We start from the raw sequence: 23,728 nt of genomic DNA, 5'->3' as shown, positions 1-23,728 counted from the left end.
AAAGGACATGAGAGGAGAAATGAAACTATAAAACACAGCTGTGAAAGAGGCATCTTCTGCTTAGACTAACAATAGCCAATTAAGACCTAAACAAAGATGGAAGCCTATGAATATAAGCACATAGATAAAATCAGGTTTGGGCAGAGAGGAAATATTGTGACACACCATACTACACCTCTTTACTGTACAATAATCTTCCACTATGGCACTATAATGAGAACTTGTGGAATTGCTGTTGGAGCACAGTTGGCTATACATTTCCTTAACAATCAGTTAATTCTTTGAGCTGGCAGCCTTCCATCCAAGGGTCAAAAAGTTTGTACTTCAATGTCTTGACCTTTATTTGCAGTGCAATAGGGAATGAAAAAAGGTCTGTGGGCATCTTTTATCTGCAGAGAAGGTACTCACAGGCCTTTCTAGTCTTCTTTGTAGAAGTGCTTCCAGCTCCTTTATCTGTTTCTTTGAAGGTAAACTTGCTTCCCAGGGGCAAGGTGGAGATCATGACATTGTTCAAGATGGAGACAATATGAAAATGTGAGGTTTCCGGCTTCTGGTAGGCTGTGCTAGCCTTGGCACTGCTTATAAGAATTCTTGATTGGGCCGATGGCATAGCTGGACACCTCTACTTCAAACTCATGGCCTACCCATATTTCATAATGAACTGTGCTAGGTGGTTTGATGTATTATGAAGTAGCTTTATGTGCCTATAGTTAATAGCAGTGTGAAGATATGTTGGAAATTAATTGCCATTTAAATAAATCTTCATAGTTATTAATAAAATTCCTTTGTTTTTATTAATGTTTCTGCTGCTTCAGAAAGAATATTTCAGTGAACTAGACTTGAACATAGGTCAGCTGGATATTGATGATTCTGCACAAGTACCTCCAGGTTAGTGAGTCTGTTTCATACATTATAATATAGTTATTGTTTCTTAGAAAGATTCTTGTAAAATATGAAATATTTGCCAATACTAGATCTAAAGAGAGTTCTTAGCAAAAACGATGGAAGAAACCAGACCCTTGATATCTCCATAGCTCCCTTTAGGTTAGGAATTAGCAATTTTTTTAATTTTTATTTTTATTTTCAAAACTATTGGGGAATAGAGAAGGAATACAAAAGGTAAAGGGCAGTGGAAGGGGTGGGAAAAGGGTTTTGAGTATAAGAGGACATCAGATATATAATCATTCAATCTTTTCATATCAAGTATATAAACATATAATCTATTCATATTCCAGTAAAAGCTCATCTTTCTTCTTCTTCTTCTTCTTCTTCTTCTTCTTCTTCTTCTTCTTCTTCTTCTTCTTCTTCTTCTTCTTCTTCTTCTTCTTCTTCTTCTAACTATTTTGTCTATGTATTTACCCCTTTAGCTTTCAACTTACACTTATAACACAGCTTAAATCTAAGTTATTCCAACACCATCAGAACACCCAGGCCAATTGTGAGATATATCCCCTCTTTCACCCTACTTATAACACAGCTTAAGTCTAAGTTATTCCAACACCATCAGAACACCAAGGCCAATTGTGAGGTATATCCCCTCTTTCACCTTCCTTTTGTCTTGAGAGTATGCTCGACAGGCCTGAAATAGTATAGATTCTGCTCACTTCCCCCTTTTTCTCCATGTGCTTCTTGTGTTTCTGTGACTCTGTTTTCTTCTGTATTTTGGAGGGGGAAACAACACCTAAAGCAATAGTTCGCTTTTCAGCCTCAGTTTTCCTAGCTGCTATAGCTACGTAGCTTACTGGGTGACACACCATCCCCTTTATATTATCTGGTATTGCCATCAATACATCCGGTTCTGGCATTTCTTTTAGATGTAATTTAACCTTTGCTATTTTCTCTTCCTTAGTGTCTTTAATTACATCTTGCATCTGGTCAAGATAATAATTTACCTGCGTAAATTCTTTCAACACTGTCATTTGAAAGGAGATTTTCCACTCTAGCCATTGATCTCTGATTTTCCCAGGGAGAGGTTCCATTTTTCCAGTATATCTGATCTATATATACAAAATACTCTTCAGTTTCCACTATTTTATCCCTCACTTGGAATTCCCTCTCCCCTTTGCCCAAATATACATAATGTATAGATCAACCTCGACTCCAATATTTCACATTATAACTATTACAGTGTTAACAGTAAAATAGCAGGCACACTCAAACAAGAAATGGAATTTAAAACATGAATCTCTCAAGTGTCTTTGTAGACCAATCCCTTTTTTCGTCGCCAACCTCCAGACTGGTTGTTTCTTCTTTTCTCTTCTCAAAGTTTATTGTTACCTTCACCTGGCAAGGCTGTATTTTCAGAGTGTCATTTGTCAAAATACTCAGTTCAGTTCAAGCCATATGGCTCTCAGTTTACAGCTCACAGTCTGTTTTTCTTTTTTTTACTTCCAAAGGCTTCTTTCTCCTCCCCCCAAAAAAGGGAGGTCCAGCAATCCAAGTCCCAGCAAATATATTATCCACAGAAAACAGAGTCCCACGCAGTCTAAGAATATATATCCAAAAGGAGAAAAGGTCCAAAGTGAACAGCTTACAGCAGAATTTATTCTTTCAAAGCCTGTCCAGTGTTAATTCTCCAGGAGTTTTTTTCTTTAATAGAGACACGTGCTATTTCTGCCTGACTGTTCCCTTAAATCAGCTCGACCCTGAATCAGCTAAATACGCTGCTCCTTATCTCATTTCGGTCATAAATTTTCACACATTCACTTGTTCTTCATTTTAATGGGGTTTTTCATAGAACAAGGGCTTCCACTTACTTTGTTATATATTTTCGCCATGCTTCTTGTTCTCTTATTCTCGGCGGACGGAGCTGTCTTGGCTGATTGCCAAAAATGGCGCCAGTCTTCGGTCCGTGCTTATGTGAATTTCCAGAAGAAAGAAAAATCAAGTTGCTGCCCAGTCTTCTAGCTTCTGTAGCTCACCAAATGCTGCAGAAGGGTCTCTCCTGACCCCCCTCAGTTCCCCCATTTCTAGGGGGATCCCAGACCGAAGTGGTTCTAGCTTCTCCGGGAGCTGTTCCCAAGAGCTGCTAGCTTCACCAGGACGTAGCTCCTCCTCCAGGAATTTGCAAATTTTGAAACATTGCTAATGTTAGTGGCCTCCCAGTCCCAAGAACTGCTGGATGAAATTGGTTATCTGAATCTATTTCAGTCTGGCTTCAGATCTGACTATGGAATGAGGGTAGCTTTGATCTCCTTGGTGGATGACCTATGCTAAGAATTAGATGGGATAATGTATTTTTGTTAGTTCTGCTGGATGTCTTGACATGCCATTGCTTCTTTCTGTCAGTAAGATAGTGTTGTCTGTATATCTTAAATTATTGATATTTCTTCCAGCAGTTCTCAGTCCTCCTTCATCTTAATCTAGTTGGACATTCTGTATGCATACAGATTTAACAGATAGGGAGATAAAATACATCCTTGTATTCGCGAAGGCTTTCACGGCCGGGATCTAATGGTTGTTGTGGGTTTTTCAGGCTCTTTGGCCGTGTTCTGAAGTTTGTTGTTCCTAACGTTTCGCCAGTCTCTGTGGCCAGCATCTTCAGAGGACTGTTCTCTGAAGATGCCGGCCACAGAGACTGGCGAAACGTTAGGAAGAACAAACTTCAGAACACGGCCAAAGAGCCCGAAAAACCCACAACAACCATACACCCTTGTCTTTGCGTATAAGAAACTATTCTCTCCATATTCTGTCCTAATAACAGCTTCTTTTTCATAATACATGTTACACATCAGGACAATCAAGTACTGAGACATACCCATGTCTTTCAGAACAACTCATAGTTTCTCATGATTCATAGTTTCTCATGATTTTGCTGTAAGTCTATAAAGCAGAGAACTAATCTTCTGAAATTTTTTGGGGTGCTCCAGTAGTCAACAGATATTTGCAATATGATCTTGTGCAGCTTTTCCTTTTTGAAATTCAGCTTGAACACTAGGCATTTCTCACGCCATATAATACAAATGCCTTTGTTGCAACATCTTGAGCATCTCTTTGCTTGTGTGCGAAATTAAAACAATGATCCTATATTTACTGCACTACTTGGCAACTCCTTTCTTGGGAATTGGAATGTATATTGAGTGTTTCCAATATGTGGGCCATTATTTTGTTTTCCATATTTGTTGACATATTCTTGTTAGGATCTTGATAAGTTCAGTTTTTGTGAACTTGAAATAGTTCTATCAGTATCCTGTCTGTGTGTTTAGTCGTTTAGTCGTGTCCGACTCTTCGTGACCCCATGGACCAGAGCACGCCAGGCCCTCCTGTCTTCTACTGCCTCCCGGAGTTGTGTCAGGTTCATGTTGGTTGCTTCGCAGACACTGTCCAGCCATCTCATCCTCGGTCGTCCCCTTCTCCTCTTGCCATCACACTTTCCCAACATCAGGGTCTTTTCCAGGGAGTCTTTTCTTCTCATTAGATGGCCAAAGTACTGGAGCCTCAGCTTCAGGATCTGTCCTTCCAGTGAGCACTCAGGGTTGATTTCCTTTAGAACTGATAGGTTTGTTCTCCTTGCAGTCCAGGGGATTCTCAAGAGCCTCCTCCAGCACCACAATTCAAAGGCATCAATTCTTCGGCGGTCTGCTTTCTTTATGGTCCAGCTCTCACTTCCATACATCACGACAGGAAAAACCATAGCTTTGACTATTCGGACTTTTGTTGGCAAGGTGATGTCTCTGCTTTTCAAGATGCTGTCCAGATTTGTCATCGCTTTCCTCCCAAGAAGAAGGCGCCTTTTAATTTCAGGGCTGCTGTCTCCATCTGCAGTGATCATGGAGCCCAGGAAGATAAAATTTGACACTGCCTCCATATCTTCCCCTTCTATTTCCCAGGAGGTGATGGGACCAGTGGCCATGATCTTAGTTTTTTTGATGTTGAGTTTCAGACCGTTTTTTGCACTCTCCTCTTTCACTCTCCTTACAAGGTTCTTTAATTCCTCCTCACTTTCTGCCATCAGAGTGGTATCATCTGCATATCGGAGGTTGTTGATATTTCTTCCGGCAATCTTAATTCCGGCTTGGGTTTCTTCCAGTCCAGCCTTCCGCATGATGTATTCTGCATATAAGTTAAATAAGCTGGGGGACAATATACAGCCTTGCCGTACTCCTTTCCCAATTTTGAACCACTCAGTTGTTCCATGACCAGTTCTAACTGTTGCTTCCTGTCCCACATATAGGTTTCTCAGGAGACAGATAAAGTGGTCAGGCACTCCCATTTCTTTAAGAACTTGCCATAGTTTGCTGTGGTCCACACAGTCAAAGGCTTTCGCATAGTCAATGAAGCAGAAGTAGATATTTTTCTGGAACTCTCTGGCTTTCTCCATAATCCAGCGCAAGTTAGCAATTTGGTCTCGAGTTCCTCTGCCTCTTCGGAATCCAGCTTGTACTTCTGGGAGTTCTCGGTCCACATACTGCTGAAGCCTACCTTGTAGGATTTTGAGCATAACCTTGCTAGCGTGCGAAATGAGTGCAATTGTACGGTAGTTGGAGCATTCTTTGGCACTGCCTTTCTTTGGGATTGGGATGTAGACTGATCTTTTCCAATCCTCTGGCCACTGTTGAGTTTTCCAAACTTGCTGGCATATTGAATGTAGCACCTTAACAGCATCATCTTTCAAGATTTTAAATAGTTCAACTGGAATGCCATCACCTCCACTGGCCTTGTTGTTAGCCAGGCTTTCTAAGGCCCACTTGACTTCGCTCTCCAGGATGTCTGGCTCAAGGTCAGCAACTACATTGTCTGGGTTGTCCGGGATATCCACATCTTTCTGATATAATTCCTCTGTGTATTCTTGCCACCTCTTCTTGACGTCTTCTGCTTCTGTTAGGTCCCTCCCATTTTTGTCTTTTATCATGTTCATCTTTGCGCAAAATGTTCCTCTAATATCTCCAATTTTCCTGAACAGATCTCTGGTCTTTCCTTTTCTGTTATCTTCCTCTATTTCTTTGCATTGTTCATTTAAGAAGGCCCTCTTTTCTCTCCTTGCTATTCTTTGGAAGTCTGAATTCAGGTTTCTGTAACTTTCCCTATCTCCCTTGCATTTTGCTTCCCTTCTCCTCTCTGCTATTTCTAAGGCCTCATTGGACAGCCACTTTGCTTTCTTGCATTTCCTTTTCTTTGGGATGGTTTTCGTTGCTGCCTCCTGGACAATGTTACGAGCCTCTATCCAAAGTTCTTCAGGCACTCTGTCCACCAAATCGAGTTCCTTAAATCTGTTCTTTACTTCCACTGTGTATTCATAAGGGATTTGGTTTAGATTATACCTGAGTGGTCCAGTGGTTTTTCCTAATCTCTTCAGTCTAAGCTTGAATTTTGCTATGAGAAGCTGATGATCAGAACCGCAGTCAGCTCCAGGTCTTGTTTTTGCTGACTGTATAGAGCTTCTCCATCTTTGGCTGCAGAGAATATAATCAATCTGATTTCGATATTGCCCATCTGGTGATTTCCATGTATAGAGTCGCCTCTTGTGTTGTTGGAAAAGAGTGTTTGTGATGACCAGCTTATTCTCTTGACAAAACTCTATTAGCCTTTGTCCTGCTTCGTTCTGAACTCCAAGGCCAAACTTCCCTGTTGTTCCTTTTATCTCTTGGCTCCCTACTTTAGCATTCCAGTCCCCTAGAATGAGAAGAACATCTTTCTTTGGTGTCAGTTCTAGAAGATGTTGTAAATCTTCATAGAATTGTTCAATTTCAGTCTCCTCAGCAATGCTGGTTGGTGCATAAACTTGGATTATTGTGATGTTGAATGGTCTGCCTTGGATTCGTATTGACATCATTCTATCATTTTTGAGATTGTATCCCATTACAGCTTTTTCCACTCTTTTGTTGACTATGAGGGCTACTCCATTCCTTCTACGGGATTCTTGTCCACAATAGTAGATATGATAATCATCTGAGCTGAATTCGCCCATTCCTGTCCATTTTAGTTCACTGATGCCCAGGATGTCGATGTTTATTCTTGCCATCTCCTGTTTGACCACCTCCAGCTTCCCAATGTTCATAGATCTTACATTCCAGGTTCCTATGCAGTATTTTTCTTTGCAGCATTGGATTTTCCTTTCACTTCCAGGCACGTCCACAGCTGAGCGTCCTTTCGGCTTTGGCCCAACCACTTCATTAGCTCTGGAGCTACTTGTACTTGTCCTCCGCTCTTCCTCAGTAGCATGTTGGACGCCTTCCGACCTGAGGGGCCCATCTTCCAGCGTCATATCTTTTAGCCTTTTGTTTCTGATCATGGGGCGTTCTTGGCAAAGATACTGGAGTGGCTTGCCATTTCCTACTCCAGGTGGATTGCGTTTAGTCGGAACTCTCCACTATGTCCTGTCCGTCTTGGGTGTCCCTGCACGGCATAGCCCATAGTTTCTCTGAGTTACTCAAGCCCCTTCGCCACGACAAGGCAGCAATCCATGAAGAGGAGTATCCTGTCTACTCCTGGTGATTTGTTTCTTCCCAGTGCTTTCAGAGCAACTTTCATTTCCCTTTCTAGAATTGCAGGTTCTTTGTCATATAATTCCTCTTCAGAGGAGTTTGTCATCCTTTTATCTCTTCTGTATACTGTTTCCATCTTTTCTGGGTTTTCTTGTGGGCAGATAGTGTGTTTCCCTGTTGTTCTTCCAGCATTCCTAATCAAACCCTCTACATCACATCAGATTCCCAGGAGGGTAGAGAACCTATTTAAGACACATGGCAACAGCAGAGACTTTCTGTCCAAGCTCCTTTGTTGTTGATGCCACACAAAATAGAGCCAGAAATCAGTTGGCATCTACACCCAATAGCAAGGAGAGTAGGAAGCTAGACATTCTTGGATGTAGAATTAACTCCTTAGCGTCCTTTATCCTCAGGGTGGAAAATTATTCAGCGGCGATGGGGGCTGACCATCGCCATTTATGGAACCCGCCTTGCCAGCTTTACAGGCCACCCCAGAAGAGCTCAGGGCTTTGGTCCTCGCATGCCACCAAGAGCCCATGGCCCTCGCAAGGCAGGAAAGGATAGCCGCGAGACACATAGTGCATTCAGCATCCAAGCAAATTACCACGGCGGTGACTCTCAGGCACCATGCTTGGCTGTGCTCAGCTGGAATTTCTGAAGATGTGAGGTCCAGGATCAAGGACCTACCGTTTGATGGGGTAGGTCTCTTTGAATATAAGACCGATGAGATCCTGGACAACTCGCTCAAGCTACACAAGACAGCTAGGTCATATACCAGCAAGCAGCATTGCCCTAGGAATTCGTGGTGCATTTCTTTTTCTTACTGGCCTTATCTTGACCGTCAAAGGCTGCAGATCTCCAGATTTTCTTCGGGTCCATATTGTCAACAGACTGACAGGCAGCGGACTTAACAGCAGGCCTGCCGCCCGGACCGAAAGCCCAGACAGGGCCTTTAACACCTCTGACCCACCAGCAACAGTTGACACCTTGGTTCCTTTGGCCCCCTGGTTCCAAGGGTGCAGGTAACCACAGATGCCAACCCAACAGACTGGGGGGTGCACTTAGGCAGCCTGATGGTGCATGGCCTCTGGTCAGCAGATGATGTCCCGCTACATATCAGTCATCTGGAGCTCTTAGCGATCTCCAAAGCCTTTTGGGTATTCGAGCAACTTCTCATCAGCCGTGTAGTCCAAGTGGTGTCAGAGAACACCACAGCAGTTTACTGCCTCAGCAGGCAGGGTGGCACCCACTCCCTTCCCCTGTTGTGCCTGGTGGTTCAGCTCTGGGAATGGTGCTATATCCACCATGTCTATCCGGTAGCGGTGCACATGGCTTCAGAGGAGAATGCCTTGGCGGATCGACTGAGCAGACTCCAAGGTTGCAGCCATGAATGGTCATTGGACAACAATGTTTTCCTTTTGCTTTGTCATCTGTGCGGCATGCCACAACTGGATGTTTCCGCCTCCATAACCAAAAAGAAGTGTGATTGCTGTTGCTTGAGAGTGGGAATTGGCCTTCACTCGGTGGGCGACACATTCATGACCACTTGGTCCAAGTGACTCCTCTACATGTTCCCGCCGATACCGCTGGTCCAGAAGGCCATCATCAAGGTATGACAGAAAAGGGCGAATGTCATTTTCATCGCCCCGTGGTGGCCTTGCCAACCGTGGTTCTCCGTTCTACATCAGGATGCAATGGACTACTGTACATTTGGCTTCTGGTGTTGCCTCATGTCCTCTCCCTGCACCAGGGCAAAACGCTCCACCCAGATCTGGAGTCCCTGCATCTGACAGCATGTAGGCTGTTCCCATGGTAGTTGATGTTTTGAGTCATGCATGCAGGCGCTCGATGACGCTCACGCACGCCTACAAGTGGAAAGTTTTCTCCACATTCGCTTCCACACACCACTTACCCATACAACCTACCTTGCTGGATGCGGTCTTCCAATTCTTCCTCCTCCTCTTCTGGCGGGGCCTTTCTCACTCCACTCTCAAGGTGTATGTAGCTGCTATAGTTGCACATCAGCTACTTTCTTCAGAGACAGCAAGCCATCCCTCCCTTAAGCAGTTCCTGCGAGGCTTGAAGAACTTGCGTCCAGCCTCCAAACCCTCGATTCCACAGTAGTCCCTTCAACTTGTATTCAACAAGCTCATGGGTCCACCATTCGAATCTATGGCTAACACATCTGAGAGACTGCTCACAATGAAGACTGCTTTCCTTCTTGCTGTTACCTCTGCACATCGAGCAGGTGAGCTGGCGGCCCTAAGAGTTGACCCTCCCTTCCTTTAATTTCACCCAGATAAGGTGACACTCTGTCTGGACCTCTCTTTCGTGCCTAAGGTAGCCATCTATTTTCACTTAAACCAGCCAATAGTTCTACCGACCTTTTTCCCTGCACCAATATCACATCTGGAGCGGTCCCTGTGCTCCCTGAATGTCAGGAGGGCCCTTGCCACTATGTCTCCCGCTCTACATCTTTCTGCTCTTCAAATCACCTATTCATATCCTTCCAAGGTCACTCAGAGAGATCCCCGGTCACATCACAGACAATTTCTTGGTGGATAGTTTCCAGTATCCGCCTGACATGTGAGCCGGCTCACACGCTGCTGCCATTAATGACTGTAAAGGGTCATTCAACCAGGGCTGTTGCGTCCTCCATGGCTTTCCTTAGAGAAGTTGACCTGGTGGACATCTGTAGAGCAGCTACATGGGCCATGCCTAGAATGTTCCTAGATTGCTCCTCTGTCCTTTACAATTTTCAGTTTTTCTTCCACCATACACCTAGGTATTTTTTATTGTCTTTTTTTATTATTTCCTAAAAATATATCTGGTTTCAATCCACAGTTTTCTACAGCAGTGGTCTCCAACCTTTACGGAACTGCCTACTGGTTGGGGGGGGGTCCATGCGTGGGGGCGGGGACAACGCCTGCGCTCACAAGTGGGCATGGCACATTCATGGGTGAGTGTGACATGCTTCCGGATGGGCGTGCTACGCTCGCGGGTGAGTGGGGCACATGAGCACACCACACTCACCCGCAAATGCACCATGCCCATCTGCAAATGCACCCGCTCACCCTGTGCATGTGTGTGAGTGCGCCACGCCCACCATCCATGTGTGTGTGAGATCTGTCTCCACGACCTGGTCCTGCGAAGTCCACGGAGCAGCAGTGGGATGCGGATGGGGGGTTGAGGTCTCTTGTTCTACAGGATGTTAATTAGATATGTGAGTTTTCTTTTACTTTTAAGGTTAAGCATTATTAATATTTTAATTCACATGTTTTAAAGTGTTTTAACCCTATAATAGATTTATTTATATGCTGCCCAGAGACATTTGGGTAGAGTGGGCGGCATATAAGTTAAATAAATAAATTTATATTTTAGTATTTCTAACCTGCTATATTTTAGTGAAACTTTTTTTAACTATATTATAAGCTGTCTTGGGTTCCATTCATGGGAGAAAAGTGGCGTATAAATTAGTGCAATTAAGTCAAGTGTTGGAAGTCTGATTTTGAAGAAATTATATTTTACATTGTGTGAATGTTCTGGTTCTGATGTTTTAATAGTTCTTACTGAGAATTAAATGTCTTTGCGCTTTAGACCAGATACCAAAATTGGGGAATGATTGTGTGATATGTTTTTTTAAGAGTTCTTCAGTTTTGCTATATGTTCTTTGAACTTCTGGCATTTCTTTTTGTTGTTCTAGAACTTTTTGAAAATGAGCATTTACGTATTGGTCAAAAAGGTAAGAGTGGCATAACAGCTATAACAAATAGCAAGAGTTCAAGAATCTCCATTTGCTTCCTTCATTTTTTCATATATGAAATGCAATTACAGTGCAATCCTAAATACTTACCTAAATACTTACTGTTAAATGCTCTAGAAATGACTTTGGATTAAAATTTTCATGCACAGAATGCATATATATTGTAATCTGTGTTTGAAAACGACTGAACAGTTACTACCTCAGGCTCATCACTGGTTTCCAGATAAAGAGTTTCACAGCTGGCTCCCTAAAAACACGATAAGAACCTTGTGTCTGTGTGTGCATGCATGCACAAGGGAAGGGAGGTAGGTAGGTGTTACTTCATGCCAAAGAGTTGAATTCCTGTTTTGAATTTCATTTTAAAATCACTGGAGTCTCATCTCCCATCTGTGCATAAGGAACTTTCATTAGTATTAATGGAGTTTATGTGCATGCATCAAGAAAGAATATAATCTTAATTCCTCTTGATAGTAAATTGCAACTGCACGCCATAATGACTCATGCAGCACTGGGCCACTGCAGAATATCGTGTGTAGCCATTCCCTTTGTAATAAGTCATTATTCTACCTACTGAGAAACAATCTGGCTAAGTAGACGAAATTGTGACTCAACAGAAATGAAACTCTGAAATTATTTACTCTGGATCTCCTTTCATAGCATTCAGCAACTCTTTCCTTTAACTCAGTATTTCATTAAAAAAACCCTCCAGTTTATGAGCATAGAAAATTGTACTTATGTATCAATGATTCAGAATGCCAGGAAATATGATTTGCTGAACTAGTTTTCCGTATCCTATGTGAGTCCTGAAGAAATCTTCCCCTCTTACAGGATTTTTAGTTTAGCAAACTTCATTGTCATCTAGCCTGATGGATTTCTCCAGGAGCTGGGAAAATAGAATGATCTCTCTCTCTCTCTCTCTCTCTCTCTCTCTCTCTCTCTCTCTCTCTCTCACACACACACACACACACACACACACACACACACACACACACACACACACACACACACACACACACACACACACACACGAGCTGGGAAAATAGAATGAACACACACACACACACACACACACACACACACACACACACACACACACACCTCTTGACTGGAATAAAACTGGCCACATTTTTATCGGTTACAGCTACCAGTCACTCCCGGTATTAATATGGAGGTCAAATCTCTAATCAGGCACCATGACTGGTCCCAACCATGGTGACAGACCTGGGGTTAACCACATGGTTATAGGTCACTGAGTGGTTCCAACCAGACTGAAATGAAATAAGTGCAAGAGACTAGTGTTATACACATTATAGATGGATTACCAGTGCCTTTTTGATTTCTTGGCAGAACTGAAAAACACTTGCAGCCATAATGTCTTGTTCTGAAGGAAGTAAGACTGCCAGATTTTTAGATAAGTAGATGCAGAGATTTTCCCACAAGAGTACCTTTTTAAACTTTATGTCATCCAGGACACACTTAGGGTCATTGGTTTGTTGTGGAGCATTGTTCTGAAAAAAATAAACAACATAGAAGTGACTCTAAGTAACAGGGAAATTTTAGATGGGTAGATGCAATGGTTTATGTGGAAGTGGAGTCCTAAAGGTTGTTTTTGAGGGGGGATTGATTAGTTTCTCCTTCCCTCTCCCCCCCTTTTTTTTTTGAGGTGGGCACTTTGTATCAAAATAGTATACAAAGAAACATCACAAGTTAAGAAGATTTAAAAGTATAGGTATAGAGACCAGAGAATTATGATGCATGGAAATGAGGTTTTTAACGTAGTGACACAAAGTGGCCATCTCACAGTCCTGTTCTTGTTTCTTCTCATGTTAGAACTGCAGAGCTGGAAGGGACTCTGTGGATCATCAAGGAGTTCACACGAGGCACAGTAGGGAATTGAACTCCCAGCCTCTGACTCCGCAGCCAGATACCTAAAGCACTGAGATACCTTGCTCCCTTTATCCTAAATGTCCAAGAAATTACCTTTCCTTTCCTTCCAGTTTGTTCCTGAATAAAATTCTCCTCAAGGCAAGGAGGCACTGGCTGGTTGGCAACCTCAAATACACCAGAGAGGTTTGGGAGTAGTTGTCCTTTGGCTAACGCCATGCTTAATCGCATTAAGAAAGAGGTAGCTAGGCTACCAGTGTATCCATCTGCCAGGCTAAAACAAGATAGAGTTTTTCTATGAGAATCTCTAAGACGGAGTTATGGCTGCAAATCTGAAATAGAACAATATTTGGTATATCTTGCTTTAATTCCTGCGACACCTTAAAAAAAAAAAGGTCATTTTGAACCCACCAGAGGAACACCAATGAAATAGAGCTGCTTCTGTTTCCTCCCTGGTTTGGCACTTGAAACTGCAGGTCATGCTTCTGAAATGCTGAGATGGGGCTCCCCTACTCAGTCCATGAGCTGTCCCTACTTGGGACTTCAAGATCTGATCAGCCCAAGGGGATGCAGCTCCTGGTAGATGATGCTGAAGGTTACTAACCTCATGCCACTGAGTTTAGGAATAGTACTTCAGAGTTAGAAGCAAAAGTATAATATTTCTTTAACTGATTGTGAGATGGCAAACTAATAGGTTCTATATAAAGTGGTAGGAGAGATGGTATGTAGAAATATACTCCATCATGACCAGAAACATTAGAAATGGTGGCACGGGAGAAAGATGTCATTTTAAAATATCACACACTTTTTGAGGAAGTGATAATTAATATATATGTATGACAGCACTGCCGTCATATATATAAATTGTCATAAGTTAAAATATCTTCACGTGGGTTCGCGACAGTGCAGTCATACATTCCAGTGAAGAGAAAGCAGTATATCCTTTGCTGTTTAGGAAATGGTATATAGTTCGGTGTGTATTCAGCACACAGCCTGGTATAGAACATTTTGATTGGAAATAAAAGGCTTTTTGTTTGTTTCAGTGATTCCTATAAAGTACAATCAATGTTCTGTTAGTGTATACTACATAAAGGGCTAAAAAAGTGATAAAAAGCAGATTTCTATTGTGTATATTGTGTATTTTTTTCTGAGTAAAGAAATTGAGCCAGAAAATTGTGGGAAAAGTCCTCTTTTATCACATAAAATCAATAAATGTGTGAGAAAAACTGCTGTGGGGATTGATATTAAAGAAAAAAGAAATTAAAGGATTTTCATAATTTTACGAACTATTGATAACTTACAGTAAATCGGTGATGCGATTTACAGGGAAGACATATTGAATTTTTGGTATTTATTGCTGCCTTAAATCAGCTTGAAGAAACCTTAAATAGAATATCATCTGAATAAAATATTGCAATATGTTTGTGTGTTCTTGCATCTATGTATTTTTAAATTTCTTGCAGTTTTAATAGAGCAGGATAGTGCAGCAGCCCAACAATATGTGCGGCAGGGATGTCCAACTTCATTACGAGCAGAATTGTGGGCACTGATCCTGAATATTTCTAGTCAACCTGAGGTAAGTAGAAGTATATTAAAAAGGGGATGTGTATATTTAAGAAATTTCTGTACACATAATCTGTTGCATGCTTCGTCGTTAACCCATGTGAAGATATTTTAATTTATGATAATTTGCATTTAAAATTATGCTGCTTGTATAACTGGAAATAGACTGGTAAACAAATGTAAACACATACTTGTATTTTCCATGCTAATTCTTTAATTCACAATAACTGATGATTGTAATGTTTTGTTTAGTTTCCTAAACAAAGAAACCAGCATAATATCCCTAAATCTCTGAATTATATTTTTACATATGTCATACTTAGCAACAGAGTTAGTATGGCTACCTGCACAATAGTGCAGCCATATATTTTGCGCTTGGAAGGAAAAAAGCGTTCTATAAGTCAAATAATTATATTGAATCTGCTCTTGCGCTGTGCTAAATTTGGGGATGTTAGGGCAAAGGGCTTTTCAGTTATGGTGTTTAAAAAAAGTAACACTGTTTCACCCCCGTGTACATGCAAGCAACTTTCAGATATGGCAAATGAGATAAAATACACGGATAAGAGATAAAGGAGATGAAATATGTGGTTAAGAAAATTTGCATATCTGGAAAAAACCCTGCTCTGTTTTATGTGTTTTCTTTTTCTTTCATGGCTGTAATTCAGACCATTTAATTAATGCTTTTTAAGCCTTAAAACATCTGAGATCACTCCTTTTTGTATAATTTCCAAGCTTTCCAAAGGAACTATTTGCATAACATAGCATTGTGGCCAATCAGAAGGTGTCTGGAGTAGCCAGGCAGCTAATATAAGGAAGGTGTCATAATACATTCAGTGTGAAAGAAAGCATTTAACTCCTTCTTGGCCATACATTTTTAGCTCCAGCCTGTGAAAATTATTAAAAAGATATTTTTAAAAATCGATAATAATATTCAGCAGCTCACTCATTTCAGCTGTGAAAGTACAGTGGACCCTTGACTTACAGACGGCTTGACTTACAGACTTTTTGAGTTACAGACTTCTCTGGCCGCAAAATTTAGGTTTGACTTGCAGACTGAGATTTGACTTACAGACCAGAAAAAAACCAAAATAGAACAAAAACGGCCTGTTACGGGATTAATCGGTTTTCAATGCACTGTAGGTCAATGGAGACTTGACTTACAGACTTTTTGACTTGAGAACCGTCTTCCAATACGGATTAAGTTCTCAAGTCAAGACCCCACTGTATTTTTTTTGGCTGGGGTTGATCTCAAGCAAGTTTTTCCTGATTTACTTGTGAGTAGGTTGCCTGGTTTATTTATGAGTAAGTTTATCAAGTTTATATATCCATATGATTTTTAGATGTAATCTTCCCTAAACCACCATCACATCATACATCTCATTTGCACCCACAGACTACACCACAGACATGGGTTCGTGGTTTTAAAGGTTTGTTCTTCCTGGTTGTTATAGCCTTAATATTTACCACCCAGATGAAGGTTTCATTTTTAGAATAATAACTTTTTGGATTAGCTTTACAGTTATAGGAGAAAATGAATGATTAATTGGTTTGCACTGTATGCATTTTGCATGCCTGCCATACCTGTACATAAAGGCTTTCATTAAAATATTCCCAAACCAGGTCTTATTTATAGCTTGGTGCTATTATAGTTTTTCTCCTTAAGGGAGAAAGAATGTGATGAATCTCAGGCTACACTCATGAAGATTTCAACATTTTTACACTATTCTGCTCGGGAACTGTCACTTTAATTCAGGGGTCAGGGAACAGGGGTAAATTACCTCAAATGGGGTAAAAATGAAAATCCTGGGGGTAATGAGGACGCGACCCTAACCCCCTTTCCTCCTCCTCCTCGTCTGCCCAGAGGGGGGGTCACTGGGAGCCCGATCGCCCTCTTCCCACCCCCTTCTCTGGCCCAGCTGCAATCGAACCACTGGCTTCCTTCGGTGGTGCCTCTGCGCTGGCCAGCCGGGCCTGGAGGAGCCTCTTGTCCTCCGTGCAGCAGCTGTCATGGTGCTTTGACAGTGAGGTCCGTGGCTGCCTCGGCGAGCAGCTGCTGGAGCCGGTGCCAGAGCGGGAGGCGGCATTGGATGCCCCCAGGGGGCGAGCCACCTGCTGCTCTTCGATGGCCACCTAGGAGCCGCCCACCGACAGAGAAAGGGAACCGCCCCATGCGGCCAAAGACTGAATGCGGCCCCGCCAGGCAGCGGCAAAGGAGGTGTCGGCGGCAGCCCAGGCGGCGAGGCTTCGGTGGCGCCGCTCAACTGGCCAGGTGTGACCAAGATCCTTCCTTTCAAATCAAGGGGGTAATGTCGGTGTTTATAATTTTTTAGGGGGTAAAAGGTGTGACGTCCTCCTCACACGTCACAATGGTCACGTCACTCTCATTCACACTTTATTCACGCTGCCACCAACCACACTTATTGATCTGACTCATCAGACAATGGTATGGATTTCAAAATAAAAAGGATTGTTTATTGAGAAAACATAAATAATAGCAAATCACTGTGGAAACAAAATAAGGCAATCAATGTGATAAAGTATCCCCCTCAATCACTCTCTCATTCAGACCTACACTAGCACAGTACCTCATAACATGAATAAACAGGCCCTAACATCCTAACCAAGTTCCTAACCGAACCCTATCTCATCCCAATCTTCCCATCTCCCAAATCTCCCAATTCTCTCCAATCTGCCTTCACCACATTCACTCCCCCCTTATATACATTAACTCCACCCACTGAAGTCCCACCTCCTGTCCTGCCATAGGCAGATAAACTCCAGCCATAGCAGTGACAGGCAGGTGACATCATCACAGCCGTCACAAAAGGTAAAAAAGTTCCCTGACCCCTGCTTTAATTTGTACTGCTTGGCCTTCCCTCTCCACACTTCACTCTTAACATCTCCTTATCCAGATCAGTTCTACCCTGAACAAATTTCTATTTGTTGAACTTCATGATTTTAACTTTTTAGCTCTTAGTAAGAGGCATGTTCTTCTTGTGTGAATCACACGTAGGGTGCAAAGCCTCATCAGAATATTCTAGAGCTTCTGCAGTGAGAAAGCAAATTCATTAGTATAGGCCCCACCTTTGTGAGCCAGATATAAGATCTGGGAGTGTCAAAGACACTCTTATATTAGACAGGCAGTAAAGATTGACTACACACAGACTCAGCAGATCAAAAACAAAAGTGCTGTTTATTTCGAGTGATATCGCCCGGGTCTCTCAAAGTGAGGGACCCCAATCAAACAATGCAAGGAGCTTTTAAAACTTCTAACCACAAGGAAATAATGGTACAGAAAATATCTGTTGGCAGACAATTAGGTCAGGGGTTTGACTACAGAGTCTACCTATGGGACTTCAAGAGGGGCTGGTAATTCTATTGAGCAGGTCCCCCGCCCTGGGTTCTTCTAACTTGATAGCAAGCCGTTACCTATTTTGACAGAAAAATGAATAAACAGGATATTCTTGGTCGGCCGATATAAACCGCAAGCTCAGCTAGCTGGGGCTGCAAACTTTCTTGGAAAGCACCTGGCTTGCGCACGGAAAGTACCTGACAATAACAGGATATTGGTGGTTAGCCGATGTAGACTGCAGAGAAAAGATGTCTAGGCGACACAGAGAAAGACAAGCAAATTCATATATGTGCTATATATCTGGTAGCTTATAGAAAAATAAGGGTCTGGGGTCTGTGTGAAACATCCTACAATCGTTATTGTCAGCTCACACCTTCCCTCTTATAAGTATTTTGGTGCCAATATACTTTCTTTTCAACTGTTGTGTTGAGAGCCTTATTCCTCGTGTTCCAGCTTCTGTGAGTTTTCTGAAAAAAGCAAATACAAAGGGAAAGCAGACAAATTTTGTGTTTGTTTGTAGTTCACCAGTGTCTAATCCATTACCCCGGCCTTGGCCCTTTGAGCTTTGGCTTTCTCCCGCTTCATCAATCTCCTGTTCATGGCCCCTAAAGGGCAGTTCAAATGTTGTGTCTCTGGCAGTAATAAGATCCCATTCTCTGATGACCATGCTAAGTGCCTCTTTTTTTTTTTTTTTTTTTTTTTTGCCTTGTGGAAAGCTCACGAGACCAACTCCTGTGCTCAAGAAGGCATACAAAGGCTAAAACCACCAAACTCAGCCTGATGGCAGCAGCACACCCCTCCACCACACCAAAGAACCTAGTGTGAATCAACTGCTTTTTGGAAGATGAGACCCTTCTGATTCACCAATCGTCTCCATACCCCTCCCAGTTCCCTGGCTGGGAGGAATGAATTGATGCATTGGTAGTCTCCACCCCCGAGGCCACAACACCTTTCCCAATCCCCTGGTGGGACTTCAGAAGCTAGTTCTGACTATTCAGAGGCCACTGGACACTGGCCCACTGGCTTCATGCCACTGCGGCACTGTGCCTGGGCCTTCCCTGGAGAGGCACCATCACCAGCCTCAGCTCATTTCCTGCTTGTCATCTTACATGGGCTCAGAGACACACCCTGGTCATCAGCATCACAGGGAGATCTTTTGCCCTGAGCAGCGCTACACTGAGACATTCACTTGTTAGCAGGTGTTGGTGCTTGCTATGCATCGGTGTCGTCCAGATGCTCAATGCACAGAACAGAGCTGTCAGTGTCGAAGCGAGGGCACCATTACTTCTCAGAGAATGAAGTATACGGACCGACCTTTGGCACCGAAGAAGCATCAATGGACCCATGTGGAACCTTCAACAGCGGCAGCCTTTTCAACACCGGCAACACACTCTGCCCCCCAACCACCATCATAGGCAGGCCACTCCTTGAGGTCAGCCTCTTCCACTCTGCTGGTTTCCTGTGGAGACCCTCAACATCCTGGGACACTGAGATACTGGTCAACATCAGCAGGCCTCAGCAGATCCTCAGTACCTTGAATGCCTCGACACCACCACTACCATGGGGTTGTTGTCAACATTGACCCGCATTGCCATGAGCTAGCAAACTCAATCAGGCCTGCCTCATCAGCAGTCTTCCAACAGCAACAGTTCTCTCAGACTCATCAGCGCCACCTGGGGCTGGACTATAAGTCTGATGTCAAACATCAATCAGTAGGCTCCTCTCTTGGACACGAGCTGTTGGATCTGGGATCTCGCCTTGAAACACCATCAGTCCTTCTCACCTCCCCTGAATTGGACCTGGCGGACCTGGACTCACCTCCCTGGCAGAGGACTTCCATACTTATGTTTAATTGATGGTGCACATGGTGAAGTTCCTCAAGCTCAACATATACCGACTCCCTATGGAACCAGTAGATCACTTGTAGAATCCAGTCTCTCAGGCAACTACTGCATTGGTCCACATATTCATGCTGCCCTCTCTTTTGAGCACAGCAAAATGCTCCTGGACCACACCTGCCTCCTTCTACACCATCTCTCAGAGGACTGGCAGTCTCTACCTTATCCACAATTCCAATGTGGGTTTCTTCCAAAAGCAACTGGCTCCTAACTCTGTCTTCATGGAGGCATCACAATCCCACTCTCAACACTGACAAAATCTCATCCCACCTAATAGAGATAGTCACCACATGGACGCCACGGGCTGGTGACTCTATTCTTCCGTGGCCTTCACTATGTGAGTGGCAAGCTATCAGGAAACAATGTCTGCCTACCAGCGCTTCTTGTAGGATAATATGTTTGCCCTGTGGAGCCTCAATTGTGGAGTTCCGCAGGGCTTGACCCTCTCCGCAATGCTGTTTAACATCTATATGAGGCCGCTGGGTGGAGTCATCAGGGGGTGTGGAGCATTGTGCCATCAGTATGCTGATGACACTCATGTCTACATCTCCTTCTTTCCAACCACAGAGGATGCTGTTCTGTCCCTGCAGCGCTGTCTGGGGTCTGTACTGCAGTGGATGCAGGAAAATGGGCTGAGACTGAACCCGGACAAGACAGAGGTCGTGAGGGTGGGTGGACCCAATGTCAATGGTTTGTGAAACTCCCTCTCTTTTTGTGGGGGTGACTCTCACTGCTAAGAATAAGGTTCGCAGCTTGGGGATCCATCTGGACCCGGCGCTCACCATGAAAACGCAAATGGCATCAGTGGTCCGCACCGCCTATTTACATCTTTGGCAGATTGCCCAGCTGCACTCACCACCTTGGTCCATGCACTCGTAATCTCGAGATTAGACCACTGTAATGCACTGTACGTGGAGCTACCTTTGAGATTAATGTGGAAACTACAAATGGTGCAGAATGCAGTGGCCAGACTTCTTAGTCAGGTGAAGAAACATCAACATATTACCCCCACTCTGGCTGCATTGCATTGGCTGCCCATTCAATTCCGCATTGATTTCAAAGTTCTAATGATCACATACAAAACCCTAAATGGTTTAGGACCTCAATACTTGGCAGAACGCCTCCTCCCACCTAGATCTACTGGTATCACCCAATCTAGCTAGGAGGGGCGACTGAGGAGCCTAACGCCAAGGGAGGCCCGGAAAGAAAAAATAAGACACCGGGCCTTCTTGGCAGTGGCTCCCAGGCTTTGGAACACGCCCCCCCCGAGATTTGTCTGGCCCCCTCGCTTGGCATTTTCAAAAACCAACTCGACCTGGTTATATAGACAGGCTTTTCCTCCAGACTCTACGTAATTCTCTCCTTTATCTATTCTGTTTTGTGTTAATGTAGGAAACCGTTACTTTATATTAATTGTTTTTATTATGCATTTGTGGGCTGCCCACAGTGGACTTTGTCTAAATGGGCAGCATATAAGCTCAATAAATAAATAAATAAATGCCCATGGAGATGCCACCTCCATCGACATCGTGCCACAAACATCAATACTATGACACTCAGCCTATCAACACCAAGTCGATTGGCAATCCATTGACTCCCGATGCAATCCCAATTATTCCGATCACTGATCCAGACCTCAGACGCTGTCAGTATTACTTACCTCATCGGAATCTGACCTTGTTGATGCTGACCCACCATCACCGGCGGAAGACTTCCAAATTTACGCCCAACTTATGATCCATATGGCTAAGTCTCTCAATCTCCAAATCCACCGTCCTTCAACAGAACGAGCTGATCATCTATACGACCCAATCTCTAAATATACAACTACTCCAGTACGCATCTCAATGCTTCCGTCTCTACTCAGCACCGCTCAACAATCCTGGACAAAACCAGCCTCTTCCCATACCATGTCTAAACGAATCAATAACCTCTACAGAGTCCATGATCCTGAAGCGCTATTTCTTCAAAAACAACCAGCTCCAAACTCTATTTTTATCAAAGCCTCACAATCCATATCTCAACATCAACAAATCCTCATACCACCAAATAAAGACAGTAGAAGAATTGACTCAATGGGAATATGGCTTTACTCATCAGCAGTGTTCACCATGTGTGTCGCTAATGGGTGCATATCAGTGCTTCCTTTGGGACAGTATGTCAACCTTTGTCAAATCCAGTCCCACACATCTCAGCTTTCCTTGCTCTCATTCTAAATCCTTAGATTTGGCCACCTCATCAGTATCTTAATCTCCTTTATTGACTAGACACACAGCCTGTCAGCCCCTGAAGCTGTCAGGAACTTCCAAGCATCATTCCATTCTGAAACCTGAATCAGTCTCTCCATGGCAACAGATTCTGACTACTGACTCACTCATAAACAAGACTAAAGCATCAGACAATCGTCCTTCCCATACTCAATGTACTAAACCTAAATGTGACAAAGAGTTGGCATTGAGAGCCCGCCCAACCTGACTTGGATCCAAAACACCATAAGCCCTTGACATTGAAACCATCAGAGTATATGCACCACTCCAGATGACATACCCATTATCGACCAGAGCTGAAGCCTGTTCCTTTCAAATCTCCATCCCCACGACATCATGTCTCACAACACTGAAGACATGAATCCCCAACTCAGGATCTGTCTATGTCCCTGCTTTTGGGACAAACAGCCCTCAGCTTCAATCATCATATTCCAGATATTCTCTTGGCAGACCCCAGTCTTCTATTCCCCAACAGACCCAAAAGTCAATGTACTATTCTTGTAAACTCATCAGATGCTCAGATAGGAAGACCAGATATCACCTTTGACTTCCTACAGGCTGAGGTCCACAACAGCTCTGTGCCTTTCATCACACTCAGTTCCAACACCACAGACCTTATGTCATTTGCCACCACATGGTACACTACAATTAATGGGTCCTACGTATCTCCCCACGTACTTAATAAGTACATCATGGAGTTCACTTCCCTCTCTCTTCTGGGAGAAGTCTGATGAACCACACCTTCTCCCATCCTACCATAGATCTCCATCATCCTCAGGAAAGATGCTATTTATGAGGTCCCACCTCATCACCTGGATAGCAGCTTCTACTCCTGGTACTTCACCATCCCCAAGAAGGCCCCAGGGAAAAGCTCTGAGTCACTGCAGAACTTGCCGTTCAGTGGTGGATGAGAAGGCACAAATTGACAATTGGCAGACCCTTCAAAGTGCTCTGAACCAATATCCAACCCAAGACGGACACAAACTTTGCAGGATGCTCTGGGCTTCATATAAATGCCCAATGGTCACAAACCAAACATCTGCACATCAACAAATTAGAAATGCTGGCAGTCCTGAAAGCATTCAAAGCGTTTGAAAATCTCCTGACTGGCAATGTAGTACAAATGGTTACAGACAACACAACCACTGTGTGCTACATCAACAAGCAAGGAGGGACATGTCGCAAACACGGGTTCGAAAACACACGTGTAAGCTTGGACAGAGAGCAATCAGGAGTTTGCACATGCTAAAATGGGCTGAAAGAGTCCAATTCAGCTAGCCATGCTACAACACTCCTTCTCACAGGTCTGCCCACATAAGAACACCCTGGTACTCTCAGATATTATTGTGAAAAGGTCAAGTGGGCTTTGTAGTCCTTAGACTTAACCTGCACCACTGACAGGACTCTAAGTAAGCTAGGCCGAGGCAGCACTCTCAGATGACCCTATGGCAAGTGTACTGTTCAGGAAACCAAATGAGTTTTATAATCTTTATTTTATTAAAGAAAAAGCATGTTACTAAGTATCAAAGTCAAATTAAACCAAAACAAATAAACTAGCATTGTGCTGTTTAGTTACA

At 43.3% G+C, this 23,728-nt stretch overlaps 1 protein-coding gene across 5 annotated transcripts in view; it reads left to right on the top strand.

Moving 5' to 3' along the window:
• TBC1D19 (TBC1 domain family member 19) overlaps positions 1-23,728 on the top strand; it is a 122,531-nt gene that overhangs the window by 28,210 nt on the left and 70,593 nt on the right. For all 5 annotated transcript variants that reach the window (XR_012087589.2, XM_020780408.3, XM_073001115.2 and 2 more), the window contains 3 exons: positions 816-888; positions 11,128-11,166; positions 14,535-14,647. Coding sequence is in view for 4 of the 5 variants with exons in the window: in XM_020780408.3 (XP_020636067.3) it covers positions 816-888; positions 11,128-11,166; positions 14,535-14,647 (225 nt within the window). In the remaining variant the exon portion in view is untranslated. The remainder of the gene's footprint in view (positions 1-815; positions 889-11,127; positions 11,167-14,534; positions 14,648-23,728) is intronic.

This window comes from Pogona vitticeps, chromosome 5 (assembly GCF_051106095.1).
Source record: "Pogona vitticeps strain Pit_001003342236 chromosome 5, PviZW2.1, whole genome shotgun sequence".
Classification (NCBI taxonomy): domain Eukaryota; kingdom Metazoa; phylum Chordata; class Lepidosauria; order Squamata; family Agamidae; genus Pogona; species Pogona vitticeps.
The sequence above is the reverse complement of the archived record's forward strand: the minus strand, read 5'-3'. Positions and strand labels throughout refer to the sequence as shown.